This window comes from Atta colombica, unplaced genomic scaffold, assembly GCF_001594045.1.
Source record: "Atta colombica isolate Treedump-2 unplaced genomic scaffold, Acol1.0 scaffold331, whole genome shotgun sequence".
Lineage (NCBI taxonomy): Eukaryota > Metazoa > Arthropoda > Insecta > Hymenoptera > Formicidae > Atta > Atta colombica.
Window position 1 is genome coordinate 53313 of NW_017259439.1, and position 24707 is coordinate 78019.

The 24707-nt window shown below is 32.0% G+C and overlaps 3 protein-coding genes across 4 annotated transcripts in view; 1 reads left to right on the forward strand and 2 right to left on the reverse strand.

Moving 5' to 3' along the window:
* LOC108690590 (lipase 3-like) overlaps window positions 1-644 on the reverse strand; it is a 5792-nt gene extending 5148 nt beyond the window's left edge. The window contains exon 1 of the mRNA XM_018197960.1: window positions 603-644. Coding sequence (XP_018053449.1) covers window positions 603-644 — 42 coding nt within the window. The remainder of the gene's footprint in view (window positions 1-602) is intronic.
* Window positions 645-7554: 6910 nt separating this feature from the next.
* On the forward strand, window positions 7555-18190 carry LOC108690605. Of its 2 annotated transcripts, none has more exons than XM_018197978.1 (13): window positions 7555-7783; window positions 8963-9195; window positions 9974-10176; window positions 10258-10538; window positions 10625-10892; window positions 10971-11704; window positions 12035-12307; window positions 13278-13535; window positions 14592-14900; window positions 15212-15429; window positions 16016-16132; window positions 16230-16348; window positions 16703-18190. In XM_018197978.1, exons 2-13 carry the CDS (start codon window positions 8987-8989, stop codon window positions 16873-16875), a joined length of 3162 nt encoding a protein of 1053 aa, XP_018053467.1. In that variant the 5' UTR covers window positions 7555-7783; window positions 8963-8986; the 3' UTR covers window positions 16876-18190. The 2 variants fall into 2 exon arrangements, with proteins under 2 accessions (XP_018053467.1, XP_018053468.1); XM_018197979.1 differs by having other exon boundaries at window positions 10279-10538.
* A 3122-nt stretch (window positions 18191-21312) lies between these two features.
* Window positions 21313-24707, reverse strand: part of LOC108690597 (follistatin-related protein 5-like) — a 10227-nt gene continuing 6832 nt past the window's right edge. The window contains exons 9-16 of the mRNA XM_018197968.1: window positions 24216-24509; window positions 23877-23998; window positions 23649-23786; window positions 23317-23532; window positions 22988-23138; window positions 22657-22857; window positions 22145-22291; window positions 21313-21658 (exon numbers count right to left, since the gene is read on the reverse strand). Coding sequence (XP_018053457.1) covers window positions 21429-21658; window positions 22145-22291; window positions 22657-22857; window positions 22988-23138; window positions 23317-23532; window positions 23649-23786; window positions 23877-23998; window positions 24216-24509 — 1499 coding nt within the window. The 3' untranslated portion in view covers window positions 21313-21428. The remainder of the gene's footprint in view (window positions 21659-22144; window positions 22292-22656; window positions 22858-22987; window positions 23139-23316; window positions 23533-23648; window positions 23787-23876; window positions 23999-24215; window positions 24510-24707) is intronic.

A 24707-nucleotide genomic window follows, 5' to 3' on the forward strand; every position in this document is an offset into this window, starting at 1 on the left:
AGCGTTCTTGTACGAAAAATCGATATATATAATTATGTGTAATATTACGAAACATTAATAAGTATAAATTAACTTGCTTTCTTTTTAATACGGTGCTTTTTATTGAACTCTGTGCAGTCATCTTACTAATATAATTGTTAATTCCTGTATATATAATTGTTAAATTCCTATGTACACACACACACACACGCGCGCGCGCGCGCGCACACACACACACACACTATATACATATATATTCTCTACAGAATTTACTGTCAAATCCTCAAAACTTCAAAAGAAAAGGCTCGTTCCCATTAAAGTCAATAGGATCGGAAGTGCGGATTGGTACAGATCGGCATAGTTTCTTTTTTTTTTTAATAAAAGTTGAAAGAAAAGCCAGTAACCGTCATAGATATTTATATAAATATTTATGGTATCGGTCCTATGCTCAATTGCTTTCAGTGGAGATAAGCCTTTATAAAAACTTGATATATATGAGAAACCCCATTTTCATTTTCTTTCCTATCACTCGTGAATTTGAGCATTAATATTCGACACATTCTAATAGTTTTTTGCGATAACAATTAATTTTCTGTAATGTGCAATCATCGATAATATCTTACCGTTGTCATATGGATCTCATCTTGATTTGTTGTTTTGCTCATGTTACTGATGTCGGATGTCAGCACCGCGATAATGTGAAGTTTGCGAGTGATCTATTTACGAACTATTTTGCAAGAATACACCACTTATTTCTCCTGTTACCTAGGCTTTCTCTTTCTTTTCTTACTCTTTCTCTCTAACACTCTTTTTTTTCTTTAAAGCACGTTTCGCGCGACTCGAGCGGTTTACGAGAAAGTAACCCGCGAAATCATAGGTGCGCAGAAGAACCGGAGAAGGGTCTCTCCTTGGTCGTGCTCTTGAAAAATACACGACGTGTTCAGGCGGTGAAAGGCATGCGTTTTTTTTATTTCTTTTCATAAAATCTTTTGAAGTCGATGTTAAACTATTTAAATTATTAATGATAAACGAGTTTAGGAAGAATTTAATTTGTTTGTAAAATGAAGATGTTTTTTGAAAAAGCAGTGGAACAAATTTATACGTGAGTATGCGATTTGTGTATCCCAACAGATTTCTTTATCTTTCTATCGACAATAGCAACTGGAGACACGAGGACATGCGCAGATATATATACCGTATATATATATATATATATATACCGTCAGGTACGGACGGAAGTGTTGAAGAAGAAGAGGGGGAGAAAATTAAATATTTTTATAATATATAAGAATAAATGTAATAGTATGTACAAAATCCATTTTATTGCTTGTACAACTTTAAATAAATGATAATGATAAATGATAATAAAATTTATTAGCAATATTAAATATTTAATCTTCATAGATTTATAAGGTTCTGTTTTTCAACATTTATAAGTTTGCCGAAATTATATCACTTAAAGGCTCATAACTCAGAAATTATGAAAAATATTCTTAAGTTTTTAACAACATAATAAATACAATTTTTTCCATACTAATATTCCTCATTTAAAACAGTATAATAATGCAAAAAATAAAAAAATTACATAAGCAAACGAAAAAATTGTATTTTATTATGCTGTTAAAAACTTAAGAATATTTTTCATAATTTCTGAAACACATGATAATTTGAAGAAGTAATTTAAGAAGTTTATGTGTAAAACAAAATACTTTGTAATTTTACAATATAAAATTTTATATAATAATAAATGGAATAAAAATATAAGAAATGGAAAAATATTAGGTAACGTGCGATTTAAAAAGTTAGATAATGAAACTAGAGCAGTTTTAAAATAATAATAATAATAATTTTAATACTTATTTAACTTTAATAATACAGGAGTGCGTTCCAAAACTTGACTCTGTCAATTCCGAATATCTTTTATCTTTATTCAACATTCGATGACCAACAAGGATAAAATACTCGAGTCGATTGACAGATTTGAATTTTGGAACGCAACTCTGAATTTACGCACCAAAACAAGTTTAGTTAGAGCATAATAATAAAGATTAGATAGGTTAGGGATCTCATTTCATTTACTGATTATCAGTGGCATACTTAACATTAATATCAGTGATTATTGATATGATACTGATTCAAACTTAGAGAGTATATAAAAAAAAGCAAACTTTAATCTTATTTAAATTTAATAAATTTAATAAATTCTAATCATGATAAACGATAAAGACTTAGAGCTTGCACACAATAGAAGAAATAAGGAATTAGAAATAAAGAATAAATAATACGATTTTAATTTATTAAAAATCGGAATACACAGTTTCTAATAGGTTGAAATCATTATTCCTTATTCCTATATAATTCCTTATTCTTGCTATTGTGCGCAGCCCCTTAGGCTAATTAATTTATATTTTCTGTCTTATAAGTCTGCTGTGACATACGTTGAAATATAGTAACGGTATCACTATGTTTTTATTTATGTAAATAACACTTCTATTGCGTCATATCACGAATATAACGGAATAGCGTTACAGTATCATGCAGTTCTTAAATAATCCGTAAGAAAGTATATAAATACAATAATTGAATTTTTAAGCGAAGTATGTAGTGCGATTTAGGAGTGGCAATTGGTTGCCAAACCTGGTTTGGCAACTTTACTCTAGGTGATGATTCTTATTTATTATTTTATTTTATAAATAAAATTCTGGTTATGGTCACAATCAGAGACTGTGTATATAATTTTCGATTTCTTTTACGATAACAGTTTCTTTTTTTAATCTTTTTCGGTCTTTTTTGGTTCAGGATTAGAAAGTCCGAAATTCAAGCGTCCGAAATTTCAGCTCTTTTATAACTGTGACTGTCGCACCTTGTGTATACTGGGTGATCCTATCCTATTGCACGCTTGCATTTGGCAATAGACTGGACGAATTTGGCTATTGTCATAAGTTAATAACTCGTTAATCCCATTGCGAAAATTATAAAATGATAGAAGACTTTTCTTCTCAGTTTAGTCCATTCTACTCTTATGCGAAAGATTTATCGTTACTTTTCAAATGCCCTGTATAATAAAATATAATGTCCAACTACTATGAACTTTAGTAATCTTTATACTCGCTCGAGGAAAAGGTTATTTGCTAGACGCAATTATCTTTTGCTGGACGCAAAGAATAAATGCCGGCAAAAAATATCAGTAAAAAAATGTATTTTCTTCATATCTAATTACATAGCGATACATTTTTCTTTCTCTTGCGAATTGATTCATCTCTGCCAAGCACTGATATGTGAGATTGTTTATTATTTGCGTTTATGAATATTGTAATAATTTAACGAAATATAAACGCTTAGGAATCAGTGGTGTCGGTATGAAAGTTGGAGCGCAAATTTATTCTTTTTTACTAATTTTACTAATATTTAATTCTTCTCTTCAATCATTACAAATCGCGCAATCATGAAGAATTTTAAGACTCCTGCATACAAATCTATTCTATCAGTTGCAATGTAACACCCATTAGCGATGTGCGCATGCAAGATATGTGCGGATTCGAAGCTCTCTCCCCGATGACGCATTCTCTTCTGTTTTATAATATAATAGGACAATAAAACGTTAATCCAACAAGACAACAACAAAAAAAAAATTAAAAGCTTCTAGACACTTCGTATTATAAATTCTGTTCTGAAAAAAACAAAAGAGAATGCGTCAATATATCACACTACGTTTTTTTATTATATTGATGATTTTATTTATGTAAATTCATTATGAAATCTACAATGTCGTATAGATATCATAGTCTACATCAGTAGACTACGCATTTATTTATGCAAAATACTTAATTGAATATTTTACATAAAATGCTTATTTTGCATAAATTATACATTTAGATGGCAATCTCAATCTTTTTACTTTACAATCACATCCTTTCTAATCCTTTTTAATAACTCTTTAACGAACAACGATCAATTGCTAAAACTGTCCGATAGTTAATATTCAGTTAAGTATTTTGCATAAATCCGCAGTTTAGACATCATAATGTTCGTGCGATGTCTTTCGGTGCTTTATGACAAATGTTTTATTGAAAAATATTTCTATTTTAAAATATTTTTTGCAAGAATTTTTAAAATGCATTTTTCGCTTCTGATTATAATCTAGATTTAATTAAGATGGTTAATTAAGATGGCTATATAATAATGAGACACAAATTTTAATAAAACGTTTAAGCAAATAATAAGTACGAATCTCAGAAATAAATTAAATATATATTGCTTTAAATATAAATTTTGATATTGCTAAATCAATTAATATTTATTTTCAAAGCGAAAATGTTTATTGATTTTTTATCGTTTTTTTATTTTTACGAATTTGCGGTAAATTTTATTATTTTGATCGAGCTATATAAGAAAATAAATTTTTTTGAGCGAAAGAAATTAACTGTGCATATTATATTGGGTTGTCCGAAAAGTTTACATTGATTTTAAAAGAAAATTGAAACGCAGAAGATTTAAATTTTAGTATACATTTATTAAATTTAAATCTTTTGCGGCATGAACTTTCCAGACAATCCAATATTTCATCTGTATTTTACTGCATATATAGTATGGTATCCTTGAGAGTGCGATTATATAGCGATCCACGAGGAATCTTTCCTCGTGCAAGGAAAGATTCAGACCAACTTCACTGACGCGAAACAGGTTGGTATTCATATTTGATTTTTACATTTAAGACTATCTTAAATATTTAGGCTGGCGTCCCATGACGTGGAAATTTACAGCGGAACGGAACAGTGCAACTACCCAGCAAATGAGAATGGATTGAAATGAACTGAAATGGATTTTCAGATTTTCAGAAATATTGATTGACGAATGTTAAAATAAATGTTTTTCAATCCTAAATGCATTTTTATTTATTTATAGGAATTGCATAAAGCATATCTCTATGCATATCTCTATGCCTTTCAATCTAAAAATAATATTAGCTTTTTCTGTGCACAACACACATTGTGAATATTGTTCAATTCAAAATTTTGAATAGGAAATAGGAGCAGTTTTTCAATCTAATTGCATCCAATTGAATCCATTAATTAAATTAAAAAAAAAATTTTTAAATACGCTTTAAAATACACATTCGGAGAGAAAAAAATTTCAATCCATTTTAATCCATTCTCGTTTGTTGGGCAATTATAACTCTGCAGTCATTAATCTGCTTTTTTTTCTGCGATTGTCATTTAATTGGTCTCATTGTTTCCGTTTCGATATAAATTTCTGTTCTGCTCATGGGATCGGTCTTAAACGGGGAGCATAGATAATGCATAAGAAAATGTACCAATCAAAGTCCTTCGTTTCTTCCTTTTCATGAAATAAAGAACTCTGATTGGTTGGATTTCTTATGTCTTATGTGTTATGCGAGAGTCTGTGCTCTCCGCTTTACGATCAATGACCTAGTTTCCATCGAGGATTTAATTCGGATCAGAATGTAAGAATCAACCAACTACAGTTGAGCATTCCCCTGTTATAGTCAAACGACAGGGAAATGCTCGACTGTAGTTGGTTCTTACATTCTGATCCGGATCAAACCCTCGGTGGAAACTAGGCCATTGTTGCGGAATTTTGTATACAGCAGCTCTAAAGGCCATTTTATACAAACTTACATACCCGCATAATCATATGCATAAAGAAAATTATCCAATCACATTTCTTATAAAGGCAAACGTAAAAATACGATTGAATGATGTCTTTATGCATATGTTTGCGACTATGCAAGTTTGTGTGGAATGGCCCTAATGCTTGTTCTACAATAGATAAGTCGTTAGCTGTAAGAAATTGGCCAATCACAGTTAAGTGTGAGAAGAATAATCGACTGTGATTGGTTAATTTTTTACAGTTTATCGTTTATGACTCTATTAGAACAGGCCTAGATCTTATATAATAGTTTACATTGTCTACACTTAAACGTAGAATATTATAAGGTTTGTTCGCGTTACATACTCCAACATGCTTTGATATCCTACCATCTACCATAGCTCCTACTTGCTCTAACGAGCGCGTTGAATGAGAAGTTACGGTTGGAGGAAGGAGGAGCATATTGGAGCATGCGATATAATAAATCTCTAATTTACACGTAAATGCACAAAAGCCCGATATTCTTGAGCACATATAAATAATTTTCGTATACAAAAATGACAGTTTCTCGATTGTGATTGGTCAATTGTATACGGAATTACTATTTTCGTATGCGATATTTGTTCAAGAATAAAGCCCCCTGGTTCCCAAGTGATTGAACTTCAAGGTACATTTTCATGAATCGCCGAATCGACTGCTTCAGTCGTGATCTAGTTTTCACCGAGGGTTTAAACCGGATCAGAATGTAAGAACCAACTAACCAACTATAGTCATTCGACTGTAACAGGGGAATTCGATTGTAGTTGGTTGGTTCTTACATTTTAATGCGATTTAAACTCTCAATGGAAACTAAGCCAGTAACAAAATTAACATTTGATATTTATAAATTTTGTCTACATAATTTATCGTTACCCTTTTGTCGCTAAACGGTCGGTTCGAGTAGCACGTGAAAGCGTATTCAACATATTGGTCTAAAGTCAATATTATATGCATCTGTTTGTGTCGTACGAATTTTTCAAGCATATTAATTGGCTGTAAGATAAAGAGGATCTCAGACCTCTTTGTCCTATAGCCAACAGGTTTAAAAAATTTGTCGTACGATAAAAAACGAATGTATATAATATTTAGAGTGATATTTTATTTGTGCGTTTTTGTCGCACGACAAATTTTTCAAGCTTGTTGATTGGCTATGGGATAGAGAGATCCTCGGATCTCTCTGTCGTATGACAAAACCTAGCAAACAAAAATGGATTAAAATGGATTGAAATTTTTCTATCCGAATACGTATTTTAAATAGCGAATACTTTCTTTTAGATTTAATTGAATTCAATTGGATTCAATTAGATTCAATTGGATGCAACTGGATTGAAAAATTACATTTCTTATTCAAAATTTTGAATTTACAATGCACATAGAAAAAGCTAATATTATTTTTAAATCGAAAGACATAAAGATATGCTCTATACAATTCCTATAAATGAATAAAAATGCATTCAGGATTGAAAAGCATTCATTTTAACATTTGTGAATCAATATTTCTGAAAATCTAAATCCATTTCAATTCATTTCAATCTATTCTCGTTTGCTGGGAAGGTAGCAACATAATGCAGCTACTTGAATTTGCTATTTGGCTCTTTCTTTTTCTTTTTTCTATATTCTTATGTCAAATACATTACTCATATATCTAAACTATCTTTCTCTTACTATTCAATTACTTCTTTTACTATTACTTATAATCCGTCCAGAGCCCGTATTCTGTAACTCGTTAAAACATCATTGCGCAGATATCTTATAGTATTTAAAAAGCTGCGCAATGATGTCGCAATGAATTATAGAATAGGGTACCAGATAATTTTTTAGTTTTGCCGTTTTGATACGTTGGCAATTGATGACAATTGATGATTCGGTGCGCCTGCTTGCAATGTTGTTTCACTTTCATGTGATGTTTGGCGATTCTGGCGCCGTCTCTTTCCCTTCCGGCCGATACCGTTTGTCGTCAAGCGGGGCCGCCATGATCGTTCCGGCAGTGTTGTGTAGACTCTCGAAATTCTTCGGCCAACAGGGATACGAAAACACGTCCATTTTCCAAAGCGCCGTAGACGGAATCGCATCCCGCGCGCATCTACCGATCACGCTGTGCACTGCAATGGCGGTGTAGACGTCCTCGGGGCGCGGGGCTCGCTTATCTCACGGTGTAAGTATTTTAATCTTGTTGCGATTTTTACAATCTCGTCTCGTCTCGTCTCATATATTGAATCGCGGTATCTAGGAGCGATCGGCGATGCCGACGACGTCGCTCGCGCGTGATATACAGCGTTGTAAAGCTGTAACATGCGATCGCGAAAAGACTTTCAGCAACGTTCAGCTCGCTCTACCGTTCGATCGTACTTTCGAGAACTCGCGTTTATACTTCCATATTGAACGTATTCGCCAATTTCGCGCGTGTATTACGTCCGCTCATCGTGAAAAAAATTCACGTTGCATCGATAATCCTTGCTCGCCGTATATACGGTGTAAGGACACTTGAATGGTGCGATGCGCTTTGCGTTATCTGCACGAAATTAGGGCGTATCAGGTTAGGACAATCAGAGTTGTGTGATTGAAAGCGGCGTGTTTGCAAAATTTTCGTTTGCCCTTCGTGTTCTTCCCGCGCGAGGATACGGAGGGAGCGAATCCGATGTAATCTGCGAAATCGATGAAGATGTGTCTCTCAATCGTAAATTATGGTATAGCAATGTAATCCGATCGAAATTGCGGTACTTATATTTTAGCTGTACAACTTCCGTTAGAATGCTAATCTCTTTCCCGCCTTGTACAACAAATTGCAACAAACTACACGATATCTTCATTGTCCTGCTTTTAGAAATATGAGTCATTGGAATTGATTGGCACTTAAAAAAAATAAATAGCGTTTGTGTCATATATGTATGTGATTCAAATGTAATATTACAAATGTCTCATAGTATAATAGTTTTGGAATAGTTTTTTTGTATTTCATAAGTTATATTATTATACACAAATTTCAAGCATTACAATATTTTTAGGATATTGAAATATTTAAAGCAAAGTATAACAGCACAATGGAATAAAACATTAATTTTTCATGAACTAGGTATAACATCCCAGCAAATTGAATTTCTATAACTTTCTAAAATATATTGCACGCATGTTGCTAGTTTCATGCAACTGGAGAGTGCGTTGTTACTCATCAATCATACTAAATTATAGTATATTTATGAAATATAGTATAAGATAACCTACATATAGATACCTACATATAGATACCTACATATAATCCATGTTGATTTTTCATCTTGTTTGCAGAAGATTAATAATAAACAAGTAAGATTTAGAATTGTAATTATTATTTTAGACTACATTGTGGCTTGTTATCTGAATGGACAATAAGGTGGATGTCATAGAGGCTGAAAATATTTCAATGATTGGAACATCTGGAATTTTTCACTTGCCCGACGTACCAGAGATATCGGAGGCATTAGAATCAACTGGTCTTAGTCCCTTGACTTCTTCCTTAGATCAAGCTCTTACGCTACAAGAAGATAAGGCTCTTTCATCTGAAGTTAATATGGGCATTGAAGATACATGGTAAAAATAATGGCCTTTTCTAATTTGAGAATAATTTGTCCAATTGTATAATATCTTTTTGAAATATGCAAATATATAAATAATTATTAAATATTATTCATTCACATGACGGCAAAGATCTCTCGCATACCAATAAGAATTACATGATTTAACATAGGCTGTGCATTGCTCGTATCTAATCACTGAGTGATATATTAAGCTAGACAGTTGTTCAAACTAATGAAGCCATTATCCTGTTTATTAAGTGATTGGATTTTAGACCTATAAATCCAATCAATTGCATTGAATTATTCGGTGAACAGGCTAGCTACTTCATTCAGTTTGAACAAGGCAAATGATAGTGAGTGACACAACAGTCACTTTAAACAGCTTTTATCACAATTCGATGTTATCTTTGTTATATTAGAAAATTCATTGCTTTTACAATTTAAATTTTCTACAAATCAGACAATGTATTGTGTAAATAATATTTAAATAATATTTAAATTTATAAATAATATTTAAATAATATTTAAATTTATAAATAATATTTAAATTTGATTAATGTACATAATGTATTAATAAATATATTTTTTAGTGAACTTATAAATTTTACAGTGATTTCTACAAATTGTGTGTCTTGTTTGTATATATCTGATTGATCTCATCTTAACAATAAAATTAACAATAAATTAATTAAAGACTTCTTTACTTAAAAACGAAAACAAGTAATAAAATATACATCACTGGATGCCCAGCTTAATCCTATCTTTAATTGCTCATTACATCATCTTCTTAGGACTGAAGCAAACAGTTCAACATCAGACTATGCGATTCCTCTTCCTCCACCGCCCGGATTAAATGATTTCACAGATATGGGTGCCGATCCTATTGGTGATTCTGGAACTGGTATAGAACATGGTCCGTTTCTGCCACCAGGTACACCAACACTTAACAATATCTTTGCAGAAGCTGGAGATTCCCATGATGATTCGCCAATGGGTGAGTGTCTGGACGTAGTGTCTGGAATATAAAACTTATGATGATGTACGATATATTTTTATCCTTTATAAATACTTTCAGAAGTAGTTGTTCTGCCTGCAGGCGTCTGTGGACTTCGTAACTTGGGTAATACCTGTTTTATGGCAGCTGGATTGCAATGTTTGACTGCGACTCCTCCTGTTCTACGACATTTCTTGGATTTACAGCAGAGAGGAGAGAAACTACCTCCACCTGGATCACTAATGGCACACTTTAGTGTACTTCTTGGGAAAATGTGGTCTGGGAGATATAGCGTACTCAGACCAACAGAATTTAAGCAAACTTTAGGTGCTTACCATTCACAATTCAAGGATTATAGGCAAGTAAGTGTATAATTGTTAATATATCTAATCAACTATTATTTATTAATTATTATTTAGTATAAGATTGTATCGTATATGTTTAATAGCATGACTGTCAAGAATTTCTGGCGCTTCTGTTGGATTCCCTCCACGAACAAATGAATATGGCAAAGTGTGCCAAGAATTGTCAAGTTCCATTATCTACGAGCACTGCCAATTCTTTTAATTCTATTGAAAATTCAAATGGAAAGACCCTTTCCCCTGTCACTGCCACAGCTAACTCAATTTATCATTCAGATTTTTTGGAAATGTACGAACGTTTGTCATCAGAATATCCAAATAGTCCAAATGTGACTATGGCTGGTTCACCAAGAGGTAGGAAATTTATACAATGTAGAATGTTACATCTTTTAGATGTTGTCTTTTGAATGTCATTTCTTGATGTTTTATAAGAGTTTGATTCGTCAATTGGAGAGCTCGATAGTATCACGAATTCACCGAGAGATTCACCGTTAAATGGTGAAGATGATGAAGAGACGCTAGATTCTGATGAAACCATTGAGGCAAGATCGAGTACCTTCATTCACAATAAAGTGAACGAGGAAGAGGCAAATGAAGTTACTCCGACACGATCCTTGAGATTAGACACATTAATCGAATTATCAAAAAGCGTGCCTCAGTATGGCAGCTTATATGATATTCATAAAGAGGCTAAGACGAGTAATGCCAATTTCTTAGTAACGCAACAAGAGTGTAATAATGAAATTCATTATGATTCGCAAAAGTTTCCCAAGGATAATGTCCGCAGGATGCCATTAGATAATTCGAATCTTATGGAGAATCATGATTTTGATAATAAGAGCGTTAGTATTAAACGCATAAAAGAGGTAAATGTCCAGAAGGTCAATGGTAGTCTTGATCCCGCATCGACTGGTTCTGACATCGAGTATGATAGCGGTCTCGAAAAATGTAACGTGAAACGCATGAGATTAGACGATCAAGAGAAGAATCATAAACATGATAGTCTTGGCAGTGAAAGCACTCAATGCTCACGGATTCTACAGAATTATGGAAATGGCGCTATCGCTGCACAGGATGAGCTTGAGGCGGATAAACACTGGGCGAAGCACTTGCGATCAAATAGGAGTATCATTGTTGACACTTTTCAAGGCCAGTTTAAGAGCATGGTAAGAACTTTGCTGATATCGTTTGCTTATGTGGAGATTATACGTTGGAATTGATATCAAACATCATTGGTATTTATTGTAAAAATCTCCTATATTAAATCACAGTAGTTTTATGTCTTGCTTTGAAATAAAGAAGCAGGATTTATTCTATTTTTACAATTTATAATTTTCTACATAAAATGTATAATATATATATTATTATAAGCGAAGTTTTTAAAGTCTATCGGTTTTTTTTATTTAGAATAAGTTTTTCTTTAGTTGTAATTTGAGATAGTTTTTGAGAATATTATCTGTGATGCACCGAATATTTACAATTAAAATATGTTGTAGGTTGTGTGTTCAGTTTGTAACCACATTTCTGTTACATATGAACCTTTTATGTATTTATCGGTACCGCTACCTCATGCCATGGAGAGGCAATTGAATGTCACTTATGTTCCTGCGAACGGTGACCAACCTATGAGGTGTGTTATTTCCTTAAATAAGCAGTCTCGAATTGGGAAATTGAAAGAGGAATTGTTGAAAACGCTTGGTAAAGAAGATATTTCGGTGACAAATATTGCACTTGCAGAAGTGTTAGAGAATCACATAGCGAAGATTTTGGTAGGTACGAACACATATTTGTTTTCTTACTGTTATTAAAATATAACTTGTTTTAATGAAGGTTTTTTTTGTATATTAATGATTTTTTTCTAGTAATTGCTTGCTTTGTAAATATATTTAACAAAAATGTATCAATTGCAGTACTAACGATAAATTGATCGATGAGTTTGTTTAATACATAGTTTTGTACATAGATTTGTATATAGATATAAAGGTCTTTAGTAGCAACGTTATTTTATAAGAATTTAGTGTTATCGATAAAAAATATGATTTTATATAAAGATTGACTTGCGCTCGTTAAAGAAATCTAAATAAAGATAGTCAAGCCAGTACAGCTATAAATAGGCTTGTATTGTTACAAGCAACAGTCAACAGTCAACACTTGTATGTCGGTTGAAGAGTAAGAGTGGAAACATTCCAATGTTTACGACACTGTGGAATATACACTATCATAGGCACGGACGTCTGTATTTACCAGCTCGTATTGGTCTGTGACTATCCTTATTTAAATTATAATTCTGGTAAGAATGAATCTAGGTCTTAATTATCGCTTTACATAATCAAGCTTTATACAAATCGAGAGATATCAGGCTGTTAAGAAATAATTGGAGAGTTAAGAAGGTGGTATGTCGAGTAGGATCGATTATCGCCGATACTACCCTCCTAAAGAAATTGTATGGAAGAACATTCTCGTAACGTGAAAACATAGTTACGGGGCTACATTTCATCGTACAGGCTCAACACAGTTTTCTCTTTATTTTCTATCTGTATTTTCTCTCTCTCTCTCGCGCACGCGCGCGCGCGCGTTATGATTTCACCAACGCTGTCGGTCTCTTATTGTTGTTGCTTTTTGACTATATTATTTTCCCCTTGCACCGTAGGTTTCGGGAATTACTTGCTTGCTGTAGCTTATCGTACTTAGGCGGAAACATCACTCTGTTGGATTCTACATCAAGGTTTTAAATTTAAGGACGACAATACACTCTTGAGACACGTCAATGATACGAATCGATCGATATACGCCTTTGAACTGACGGAACCTCCCGATGCGTACACTTCAGTGTCTGACGGCGGTGGGGACCGTCCAACGGAGATGGATTCTTGCCAAAGATGTACGATCACAGGTGAGGAAGTGCCGTGCATGATATGTCTTGAGGAATTGGATGGCGATTTGAAGAGGCACAGTGGAAACAGTTGTAACTTCATCATGTGCGATCCATGTATTGAGGTGAGAGTTTATCTAGAGACCCTCTTAATCAGAATCATGAAATAACATCTCTAATTTCAATTAGGTTTTTTGTATCATATACCATTGTATAATATACAATTTACATATTTTTGAAAACAAATAATACGTCTATATGCACTATCACAATCATGTCATTTTACATGAATATGACTATCACAGTTTTATATATATATATATGCTGAAAAATGTCGTTACTGACTTAATGACTTATCATGACTTGATTAGAGGGTCTCTCTCTCTCTAAGTTTACCATGTTGTTTAAATATAACAAAAAATTTTTTGTATTGAAAATTTTCTGTTTAATTCCTTATATTTAATCGATATATTTTTTGATTGCAATTCCAATCATTAATTGTGACGACAATGGAATAAAGAATATGCTTTCTGTGTTAAAAATCAGGGTTTGTAACTTATTTAAAACATCAGATTTTATTTAACTTTAACCTTTCGGAAGGCAATAGCAAACCAGAATATCTTTGCCATGAGAACCTCTTTTAGTAAATCTTTAGTAAACTGTTCGAAATCGGCGTCAAAAGTTTCATATATCTGCAAAAAGGTTACTACGTCTTTAACAAGAGAACAGTGAACGAACATTCATCCCAATGATGAAAAGACGGCAGTGCCAATCTAGTGGAAGGGGTGTACAAACGAGGCATACATTGTCATTATTTTCACCTCGGGAAGGTCTGAGATAAGATTGTTAAACGTTCTAGCCGGACGGCATCATAATGATGCGTACGAGAACCAGAAATAGCTTTGCGTTTTTCAAAATGCTGAGGACGCTTTTTTAAAAGCAGAGGCGACTGGAAACGTGAAGTTGAAATCTCGTATAATCCGCAAGTTCAGTCTAATCCACAAGCCTGGTAGTCATACCTGGAACTCAATTCAGACTAATCTGATGCTGCCGTTGAATCTGAGGGTGCTATCTTATCAAATTTTTCTCTTGTTTTAATAGAAACAAAGCTTTGATTAATATACAAAAATATTGTGCAAATTGAAATCATTTCAAGTAAAGTCCAAATTTTTACTTTACAGAATTATTTCAAAAATCAAACGGAGCCCCAAATGTGTCCAATGTGTTCCACATACATGACAGCCTCATCGTTTACAAAAATAGATCAAACTGGTCGACCCAGGCCCACTGTACGTATTCTGAACGTACCTTTAGTATTGAGGCATGATACAACAAACGAAACGACGAATAATCGCAAAGGTACAAAGCTTTTTGGTTATCCGCACTTGATACGACTCCCATCAAGAGTGAACGCACGGGATTTGTATGACATCATCAAAAGGAATGTACCACATGAAGGACATTATACAATTCATTTTGTCGATGGACAGGTGAGATAATTTAATATAAAAAATGTATAGCTTTTTGCAGCAAAGTCATACTAATCTAAAAAAAAATTTGTAGTGCGTTGTGTACGATTGATTGTCATCAATGAAATTATTACAATAACGAAATTATATAAAACGTAAAAAAATTATCTTGTTACTGAAATAATTACATCGTTTCAAAAACAATAGCCAAAATAATATAATTATTATATTAATATTATATTATAATAATATAATATATTCAAATACTTTAACATAAGCCTAAATTATTAAATACATGTTATATTAATGTACAAAAATATTTTTTTTTATAGGGTCATCATTGTTCACGATGTATGTATACAGCGCATTGTACGGGATGTAGTGTATCTGAGACGGGAATGGTTGCGCTACAGAACGGTGATACGCTTGCGGTTCGTTATACTGAATATGTTCCTAAAATTCTACATCCTATTGATCACGTTAGTGTCAGTAAGCAACGGCCGCACCATCCACTGTCCCTTTATGATTGCCTTCAAGCATTTAGTCAGAGGTAATTGATTTCTGTGAATTATTTTAGTTTTGTTAGTAGAGATATTCTCTCTTGTGAGAAATAAACATAAATATTTTATACAGGATGTTAAAAAAACGATTCAGTATTTATATGATATAGTACATACCGTATACTGAATAAAAAAAAAGCCTTAGTTGAACATATGTTTAAAACTCAATCATTTCTAAGATATAAAAAACAATTATATAATAAACAATTTTATTTGTTTGTATCATAACTGATTTATTGGCTTCTACGTATCGTATGCGAAGTGAAGTTTACAGTATTTGCAAACCGCATTCTGAATGTACTGATTCTATAGAGATATTCTAGCGATTAAATGTTGTTTCTCTTATTTTCATTTTTACGTAAAAATGAATTTTTGGTGTAAAAATGAAAATAAGAGAAACAATCTCCAATGATCTGACATTGGCGACGCCGTCCAATGTCAAACTGATAAGTTCAGTAAAGAGATCTTTTTAAACCCTACAACTTTGTCTGAAACATTTTTACAATAAACTTGAGATAATTAACCGGGACTTTTGGATCTTATATGTTTTATATCATTCTAATACTTTTTTTTTAGCGAAACTTTAGACGAACATAATCCTTGGTTTTGTCCGAAATGTGAATGTAACCAATGTGCCACAAAAACACTTACGGTACATCGATATCCTAAGTTCCTCATTGTATACCTTAAACGGTATGTAATATTCATTGCATATTACAAATGCTTTACAGATTGATGTTACAAATGTCTTATTAATCATGGATAGCTAATGCCTTATTTTGGGTGATAGATTTGTGTTTTATGAATGTGCGAGTATGAAGTTAGATGACAAGGTCACATTCCCTTTGGTGGGTCTAAGCGTAGGGCGCCACCTTTATGATCTCTATGCCTGCGTATGCCACTTTGGAGGTATGTAAATTTAAGAGAAAAATTTTCTTTTTAAATTTTATCATTTTAGAAAGAATTTATTATAAGAAAGTCAAAAATAGAGATAAAACATATATATTTTTAAAAAGATTTATAGAAAAAATTGTAGTTATTGATATAGGAACAATAGAATACAACAATGAAAACGTGTTGTATTATTTTCCAGCTTTCTAAAAAAAAATTTTTAATATCTCTAAAAATGTTTTTTAATGGATGCTGTACTTTGAATACTTTCTATATTTTAAAATTAAATATCCTTCCAAAAATAATTGAAACGTATTTAGAGATACATTATAAGTTGATGAATTTTTTGTCACATGTCAAATATAATTTTAGGTGTATCAGCGGGCCATTATACGGCGTATGCGAAGAATCCTCGTACGGACGTATGGTATTATTACAATGATGAGATTACGAGCAGACAGAAGCCACAAGACGAGGATTTTAGCAATGCATATATATTGTTTTATAGTCGACAAGGGACCAACTTGAAACCGTGCAATATATAACAAGTGGTGTATTTATCTTGATAGCCGATAGAACAAGTCGAGCAGTTAAAGAAGGAACGTACAGAGCTGGTGACAAAAGGATGGATTGTGACAAAAGGGGGATATTTGCGTTCTTCCACGTGTATTCACTGCGAAAGTTATTTGCATACTTTTGCAACATTTCCTTTATCTATTTTGTTGCGCTTTTGTCTCCCCCGTGCATCCATCTCCCTTTCTCCTGCCTCTGCTAGGATGTTTTTAAAAGTGCAATGGAAGGCGTACTTTATGCACGCGTCGATTTACGCTCAGTTACGTGAAATATTGATAGCTGTCGCCATGTGCGTTTCTTTCGTGATTTGTTATAAGATTTCTCGATGAAAGCCAGCGGTGTTTTCTCAATCGGTACTTGCCGGTAGCGTTTACATTAGCGCAACTTAGGCCTGATCTATTTCGCGGATACTGTGAGAACTGAGCATATTTGTATTGAGCATATATTGTAAACGTATCGAATTTGTACAGTAGATGGTTAAATGTAGTTCTCGAGAATTCTAAACACGTAATTTATTAGTGAATAAAGATTGACATGTCATACTTGAAATCAAACTTGAATCATCGCACACTCGCCAAAGGCGGGACGTCACGCTTCGCCATGCTTTCTTCTTTATCTGAGCAGAGGAGCGGGAGGATATACGCTTACCAATAACAAAGTGTTGCGCTTATCCGATAATCCTTCGTTATTCAAGTGAGAACAAGAGGATTGTAAAGCGAAACAGAATATACACATTTTATAAAACGCAATTACGTTCATGGATTATTTATTAAATTAGTTATATGTATATATCGCAATTTTATTAAAAGATTAATCGCAGTTCAACATGCTCGTATTAGCACAGCAATGGTATAATACACTAATGTTTTACGCACATTTTTAAATTGTTATAAATTGTTATAACACGCAACATTATGATGCGTATAGGCAATTATAGGATCGGCTCTCAAACATTTCTGTTTGTCAAATGTTGTAAAACTGACTCGAAGTTTCTCGATACTTTCTGTACAAAAGAATACTATTGCCATTGCGCGGTAACAATTTTCTCCGAATTTAGCAACTCTGGCTTTTTTACTCTTGTAACGAATTTATTTGAATGCATAAATAGCGCACGTACTAACATAGAAGTGTCCTACGATTTTGATCCTTTCAATATAGCTTTATTTTAAACCAAAATAAGGGACATTATTTGAGGTCTCGAGGAGGTATTACTAAATTTTTTTATACGTGTCCTTTATATTCTGGTTTACAGAGTACGACATAAATATTAAAAGTTATTAAAATCGGAGAGGGACACTTTTATGTATCTCGTAAGATTATTACATAATCTTACTAAAATGCGTATGAAATATTCAGAAATAATAAAAATACAAGTTTTTATTTAATATTCTGTCAATTTTTCTGCTTTGTGTGTGTGTGTGTGTGTGTGTGTGTGTGTGTGTGTGTGTGTGTGTGTGTGTGTGTGTGTGTGTGTGTGTGTGTTTTTATGTATTATATTAGTGAATGATGTGTTGGGATATCCATATATTTGTCTCTTTTGACATTACGTTGGTGACATCTATTGTTGAACTCTATAAAATCTGCAGTGGCTAATATTGTGTAATTCGATAATCGATAATACAGAGTAATTTAATGTTGACAGAGATATTATTTCTTCCAAATTGATAATGTAGAGCATATCAGTAATTAATTACAGAGTAATTACAGATTTCATAGAGCTATATAAGGAAGAATGTTACTATATTAAGGTTGTGTTCCAAAATTTACTACTAAAAATATATAGTGTACATAAACTATAGATTTTCAGCACTAGTAAATTTTGGAACATAGCCTACCGCTACAAAACAAACGATTGTTTTCTTTTTTTTTAAATCTATATTAATAAAAGACATTATGAAAATGTTCTTTGGATCATTAAAATCATTTTATCAATAATAAGATAATTATAATATAATTTATGCAAAGCAAGCGACTACTACTTTCAATTAATTTATGTACGCAACGTAATACATTCAATTGAATTCGGTATTTTCTTGTAGGATATCAGCGAATGATCTTTTAGCACTAAACTACATAATATTTCATTATTTTCGTGATTATATAAAGTGTATATAGTCTAAATATATTTTTTTCTAAAACTGAGAAATGTGATAATATTTTAATCATTGTGTACAGTTATATTATTATTATTATACAGGCATAGATTAAAGCAATTATTTATACTCTAACAGTTTATTCCTCTTTCATTATTAATCTCAACTTTTATGCTATGTTTTTAGTAAATAATTAAATATGACGAAACAAGTTATATTTATAAAAAAATTTCTTAAATGATTTATGTAATAGAATATTCCTACTACCTTCTTAAATGGCCGTTCTTAATGATGCATTTGCCCCATTCAACATATGCACTTATTATGCTACAATTAATAGTAGCTTGCTTACACTTCGATCTTTATATTACGTTTACGTTATGTATAGCTTAATATTATTCTCTTTGTTCCTTTATTATGGCCATTCTTTTGTCGTTTGTTTTTCTGTTTTTCACTTGTTATTCTCATGCATTCGATGTTACGATGTAATTTCTTCATCTTCTCTAGATAAATTCTCAGTGAATGTATATCTTATCCAGGTCAAAGATTGAAATTGATACATTTGAATTTTTATTTGAATTTCAATTAGATATACCCAGCTAACGCTAAATATTCCTGAAATATTCATAAAAGGTTTTTAAAATCCCCAAAAAACATTTCAAGAGTATTCTGGAATATTCCGAAATATTTAAGGAATGTAAAAATAACATTCAAATAGCGGTTAAAAATCTATTTATATAGTGTTACATATTCCGAGAATGTTCCATATATGTTCCGCAAAATTTTAATTTTTTCAAAAATTTCAGATTTGGATCGTCTTTGGATCAATTTTAAACCAAATTTTGCTTTGAAAAATACATTTCACATTTTCGTCTTGGAGGCCAATTTTGGAGCTTATTTTATAAGCATTTTTTTTTAAACATCCATAGAAGTCATAAATAACGATACTTGGGAAAAGAATTTTTGCAACCCGTATAAAACTAGAAAAGTGAAGCTTATGATGCGTAGAAAATTGTTCTGTACCCTGGAGTCAGTCTAAATATGTACGCGATGCAGCTCACAGGAACCGCATAAAATAAAACGGAACGGGACGAGCATACATTAAGTAAAGCAAAATTTAAAATCTTATAAATTATAGAATATTCTTTGTATGATAGGATAAAGTTGCTTTAGAACTGCGTAAGATCTAGCGATACGATCGCAGGAGCCCAGCGGAGAGCATCTTCCATTCACTAAAGAAAGACGATGTCATCAATGTGTTTTGTGGCGCTGAAGGTGTGTGATAAGCAGATTTGGACTCCAAGAAGAAGTAAAGATTGCAGTGTCATTTGCATATATTGTCAATTATATTTTATAGGCGAAATGCTGTGCTCCTTATATTTTCTCTCAGATGATTCTTGTTAACGAGTAAATATTCTCTACTATGAGCCTCTGGCTACGATGTTGGCAGAGATGTGTACTGTTCGCTCGCTCACGATTTGTGATATTATATAAATAGTATTCATACAATATTTTAAATATTTCATACATTCATATATTCTGTGACAATTCTTTCACTGTGTCGGAATATTCGACACATTGGGAATGCGAATCGAACTTTCTATGAATAGTTAGCCATTAGCTGGATTAGATATATGCTTTACATCAATTATTATTTTTTTAAATCATTGCAAAAAAGATAATTTTCAAGTGTCTTTGGCATTGAAGTCTGTATGATTTTATCTACTATATATTTATTTAAATTGGATTAACTATTATTTCTGACATTGTAACTGCTTGCCGATTAAAGATATAATAACAGTGTAATTTATAAACAATATTTGACAATTTGGCAGTTGATATTTGATATGTATCGATAACAATTTACATCACAATTCTAAAAGTATGAGACTATTGTCATAATTCTTTTCATAGACAAAAATATGTGAATTTTATTAAATTATTTTGTATTATTTTGACGATATCTATATAATATTTAAAAAATATTAATAATAGTTCTGCCTACAAAATTTTGTTATTATCTTTCATAAATTCTTTTTCATTTTTTAGTTTAGTTAATATTTCATTAACACACAATTGAATAATTTAATCTAATCGATATGATTATTAATATAGATTGCAATATAAAATAATTAATTTGATATATTACAATTACTTATTATCTACTATATGTCGCTATATTGGCTTCTGGACATTGCTGGAGATAACGTTGTTTTTTTCAAATAGCGATGCGATCGCAATGTAAGATATTTATTTATAAAAAATAATTATCTAGGGAAGATGAAAGTATTTATCGTATGGTTTATTTCTCTATGTTACCTTTAATTTCATCTAAAGTTTTTCAGTATAATTGGCTTTGGTACCCGCTTGGATCCCTATGTTCAATTTATATACGTATGTCTCATATTGTCATCGTCACGAAGCTACATTCATTAACGCAACGAAACAGTAAACCAAACAATCGCGCCAGGATGTATAAGGCCACCAATCTCACAATTCACTGTACGGGTCTCCCCATTGAGAACAAAGAGTGCCTGGTTGGAGGGGCTTACCATATATCGACCAAATATACCGCTTTGTATTATCGGTCTATTCGGATTACCCCATTTAGTGAGATGTGGTGGTGTTGCCTTTCCCACGCCTGTTATCATTTCCACTTTTCCTGGAAAGACAATTATATGTTATTAGTGTCCGTTTTGTAGTTTTACATGTGAAAAGTTTATCCTGTAAAGATTTTAAGGAAAAAATATAATGAAATTTTAAAGAAAATGTCTTAAATAAAAAATATACATGTAAAGTTTTTTGAAGCAAATAGGCAAAATTTTAATAAGAAAATAATATTTTTGCCAACTTGGATTAGACCCTCCCCCCCCCCCCCCCTTTGTCTTTAAAGAATATCAAATTATCAACAATTCAAAAGATTAAATAGATAATAAAACTACTATTTGAAATATTTTTACAATTAATCTTACTCTAATATAATACAGTTTGATAGAAAATTTTTAATGATATTTGATAATATCAATCGCTGCATGATTTAGTTATTCGCAAAAAATGAAACAAATCGGATTATAACTTACAAGTTCTTTTTTTTAATAATAAAAATAAAAATTTATTTAATTTGAATAAAGCATAAAAATGAGCTTACCCGTAGTTAAATCGAGGAAAAGGATATCTTCTTTGTCTGTCGATGAAGCATATATGTCGTAACTATGTGTTGTTTGCGATGGATAGAAGGCAATGTCGCTGATATTTAAAGTTGTTTTCACGTCAAAAGCGAATTTTAGTCCGCTTGCTGAAAAAATGTATGCAATATACATATATTTGAATAATTTCTCAATCGCTATTCATCATTTCAAAATTTAAAATTTGTCTTAGCATTTAACGAATCAAAAAAGCATCTGATGTAAATAGTTTTTAATAATATTACATTAGCATATATATTTGATATAGTATCTTATTTTATATTTTTATAGTGAAAATGCAAAAAAAATGAAGTGTATATATATATTGGATTGTCCGGAAAGTTCGTGCCGATTTTGAAGGAAAATTGAAACGTAGAAGATTTAGATTTTTAATTTCATTTATTAAATTTAAATCTTTTGCGGCACGAACTTTCCGGACAACCCAATATATATATATATATAAAACATATATTACGTAATATCTCCTGCACCACGAGAGTGACACCAGTATTTTGTTTGTCGAGAGTAACTAGATATCTGGAATCAGGAGAAATCGCTGGTTTTCCCAAGATGCTCGGTTTATGAGCGAGAACGCTGTCAGTAAGATAGTCTAATAGTACTTGACCAGTTGGTCGACCAGTGATTGGCTCTTCGCATTCCAGTATCACAAAACCGTCTGAAAATAAAATTTTCTTACATTCTGGCTGAATAGGAAGTTGAAAAGAGAATTTAAAGTTACGTGACTAAACAAAAATTTTAAAAATTTAAAAATTTTAAAAATACCGAAATAATGAGAAATATATTACAAAGATCGGAGAATTCCATGCTTGTTGGTACGCAGTTATAACTGGCCAAGTTCACGGTACGAGTGTATCTCATGTTGATCAGATCGAGCTTGTACATTCCATGCTGATTCATATGGGTCACATAGCCGTATTTGAATATGTGTTTTGTATCCTAAGAAATTAAAGTTTTTAAAATTTTTCAAAAGTAATATAGATAATATAATTACTTATATAATTTTTTTGTAATGATTGATAATGTAAGCCAAATTGATTAAATAACATATAGATCAAAAGATTTTTAATTTTAAGATTGTATAGTTTGCGATATCGAAAAAGAATGATAAACATACTCGCTGCTGTGGAATATACAGGCCTTTCACGAGATCGAATTGTGCATCAATAGGTTCTGGTCGCATTGTATGATGTTTTTTTCGTTGAGCAGCTTCCTTGATTATTTGCACGGTTTTGATACCGACATCTATTTCACTTCTCCAGTTTAATACCCAGACATAGTCAAGATTTTGTACGTACCATAAATCCACCGGATTTTTATCTGTAGCCACAACCTGAGAAATTTATTGAAATTATTTAAAATTATTTATAATATTCTAAAATTAATTGAAATTATTTATAGTATTCTAAATATTTTCGATTTTATAATGAAAGATAAAACAATATGTACATCAATTATCATCATCTGTACTTCGCTGATCACAAGTATGCGGTTTTTATCCGGTTGACTAACATATACATATCTATCAGCAACATTAATAGCACGGCCCCAAGAACACGGAACATTTTTAGGTCCGCAGACGTATTCCTAAAAATGTATAAAGAATACGATGGTAAGATCATTAAGAAAGAAAAGGATAGAAAAAAAGAAGAAATATAATATTTTTTTAACTCGCACCTGAGTACCAGGTATAATGTCTGTGGAATGAATTTCGTGTAACGCGTGACACGTAGATGGCTCATATACTAAAATACCCCACTCATGAAAAGATAAGAATCTGCGTTCTTCATCCGTCGCAACTGGATACAACATTTCAATATTAAAGACACAATAATATAATATAATAATAAAATTATGATAGTACTTAAAGTTACAACTAATTAATGCTAATGATATGCAAATAATAAAATATCTCCCTATTATATTAAAAATAATATTTTCTTAATTAAACATATTTGTATAATGGTTTAATACTATGAATTCTCGTCTCACAGCAAGAAGTTGCCCTTTACTTACTCGGTGTAGGTTGCTCCTGAATCACTAAACTGCTGATGTCTCTCGTTAGTCCCCCAGCGCTGGTCGCTTCACACATGTAAGCCCCAGTGTCGGCATAATCGACCTTCCTGATTAGCAATTTAGTACCGTTCCCGATCACTTCGTACTTGTCTGGCTGATCCTCGCTCAGGGGTTTGTCGTTCTTCAACCATCGTACACGAGGGAGAGGCTCACCTATCACGTGGCATCTCATCTTCGCCGTTCCCTTTGGTCGTTTGGATTGGAATTGTGGTGTCACCCTGACCTCGGGTACAGCTAAGAGATATTATCCGCGATTATTTTTTAACGTGCTTTTATTTTTTTTAATTTGTTGATATGTATTTTATTATTTTTATTTTAAAATTATATTTTCTCCAACTTTTTAATATATTTGATTATAACTGAAGAAAAAAATACATCTTTATGATATATACTTGTAAATTATTATTCATTTTTTATTTATGTTAATATTTT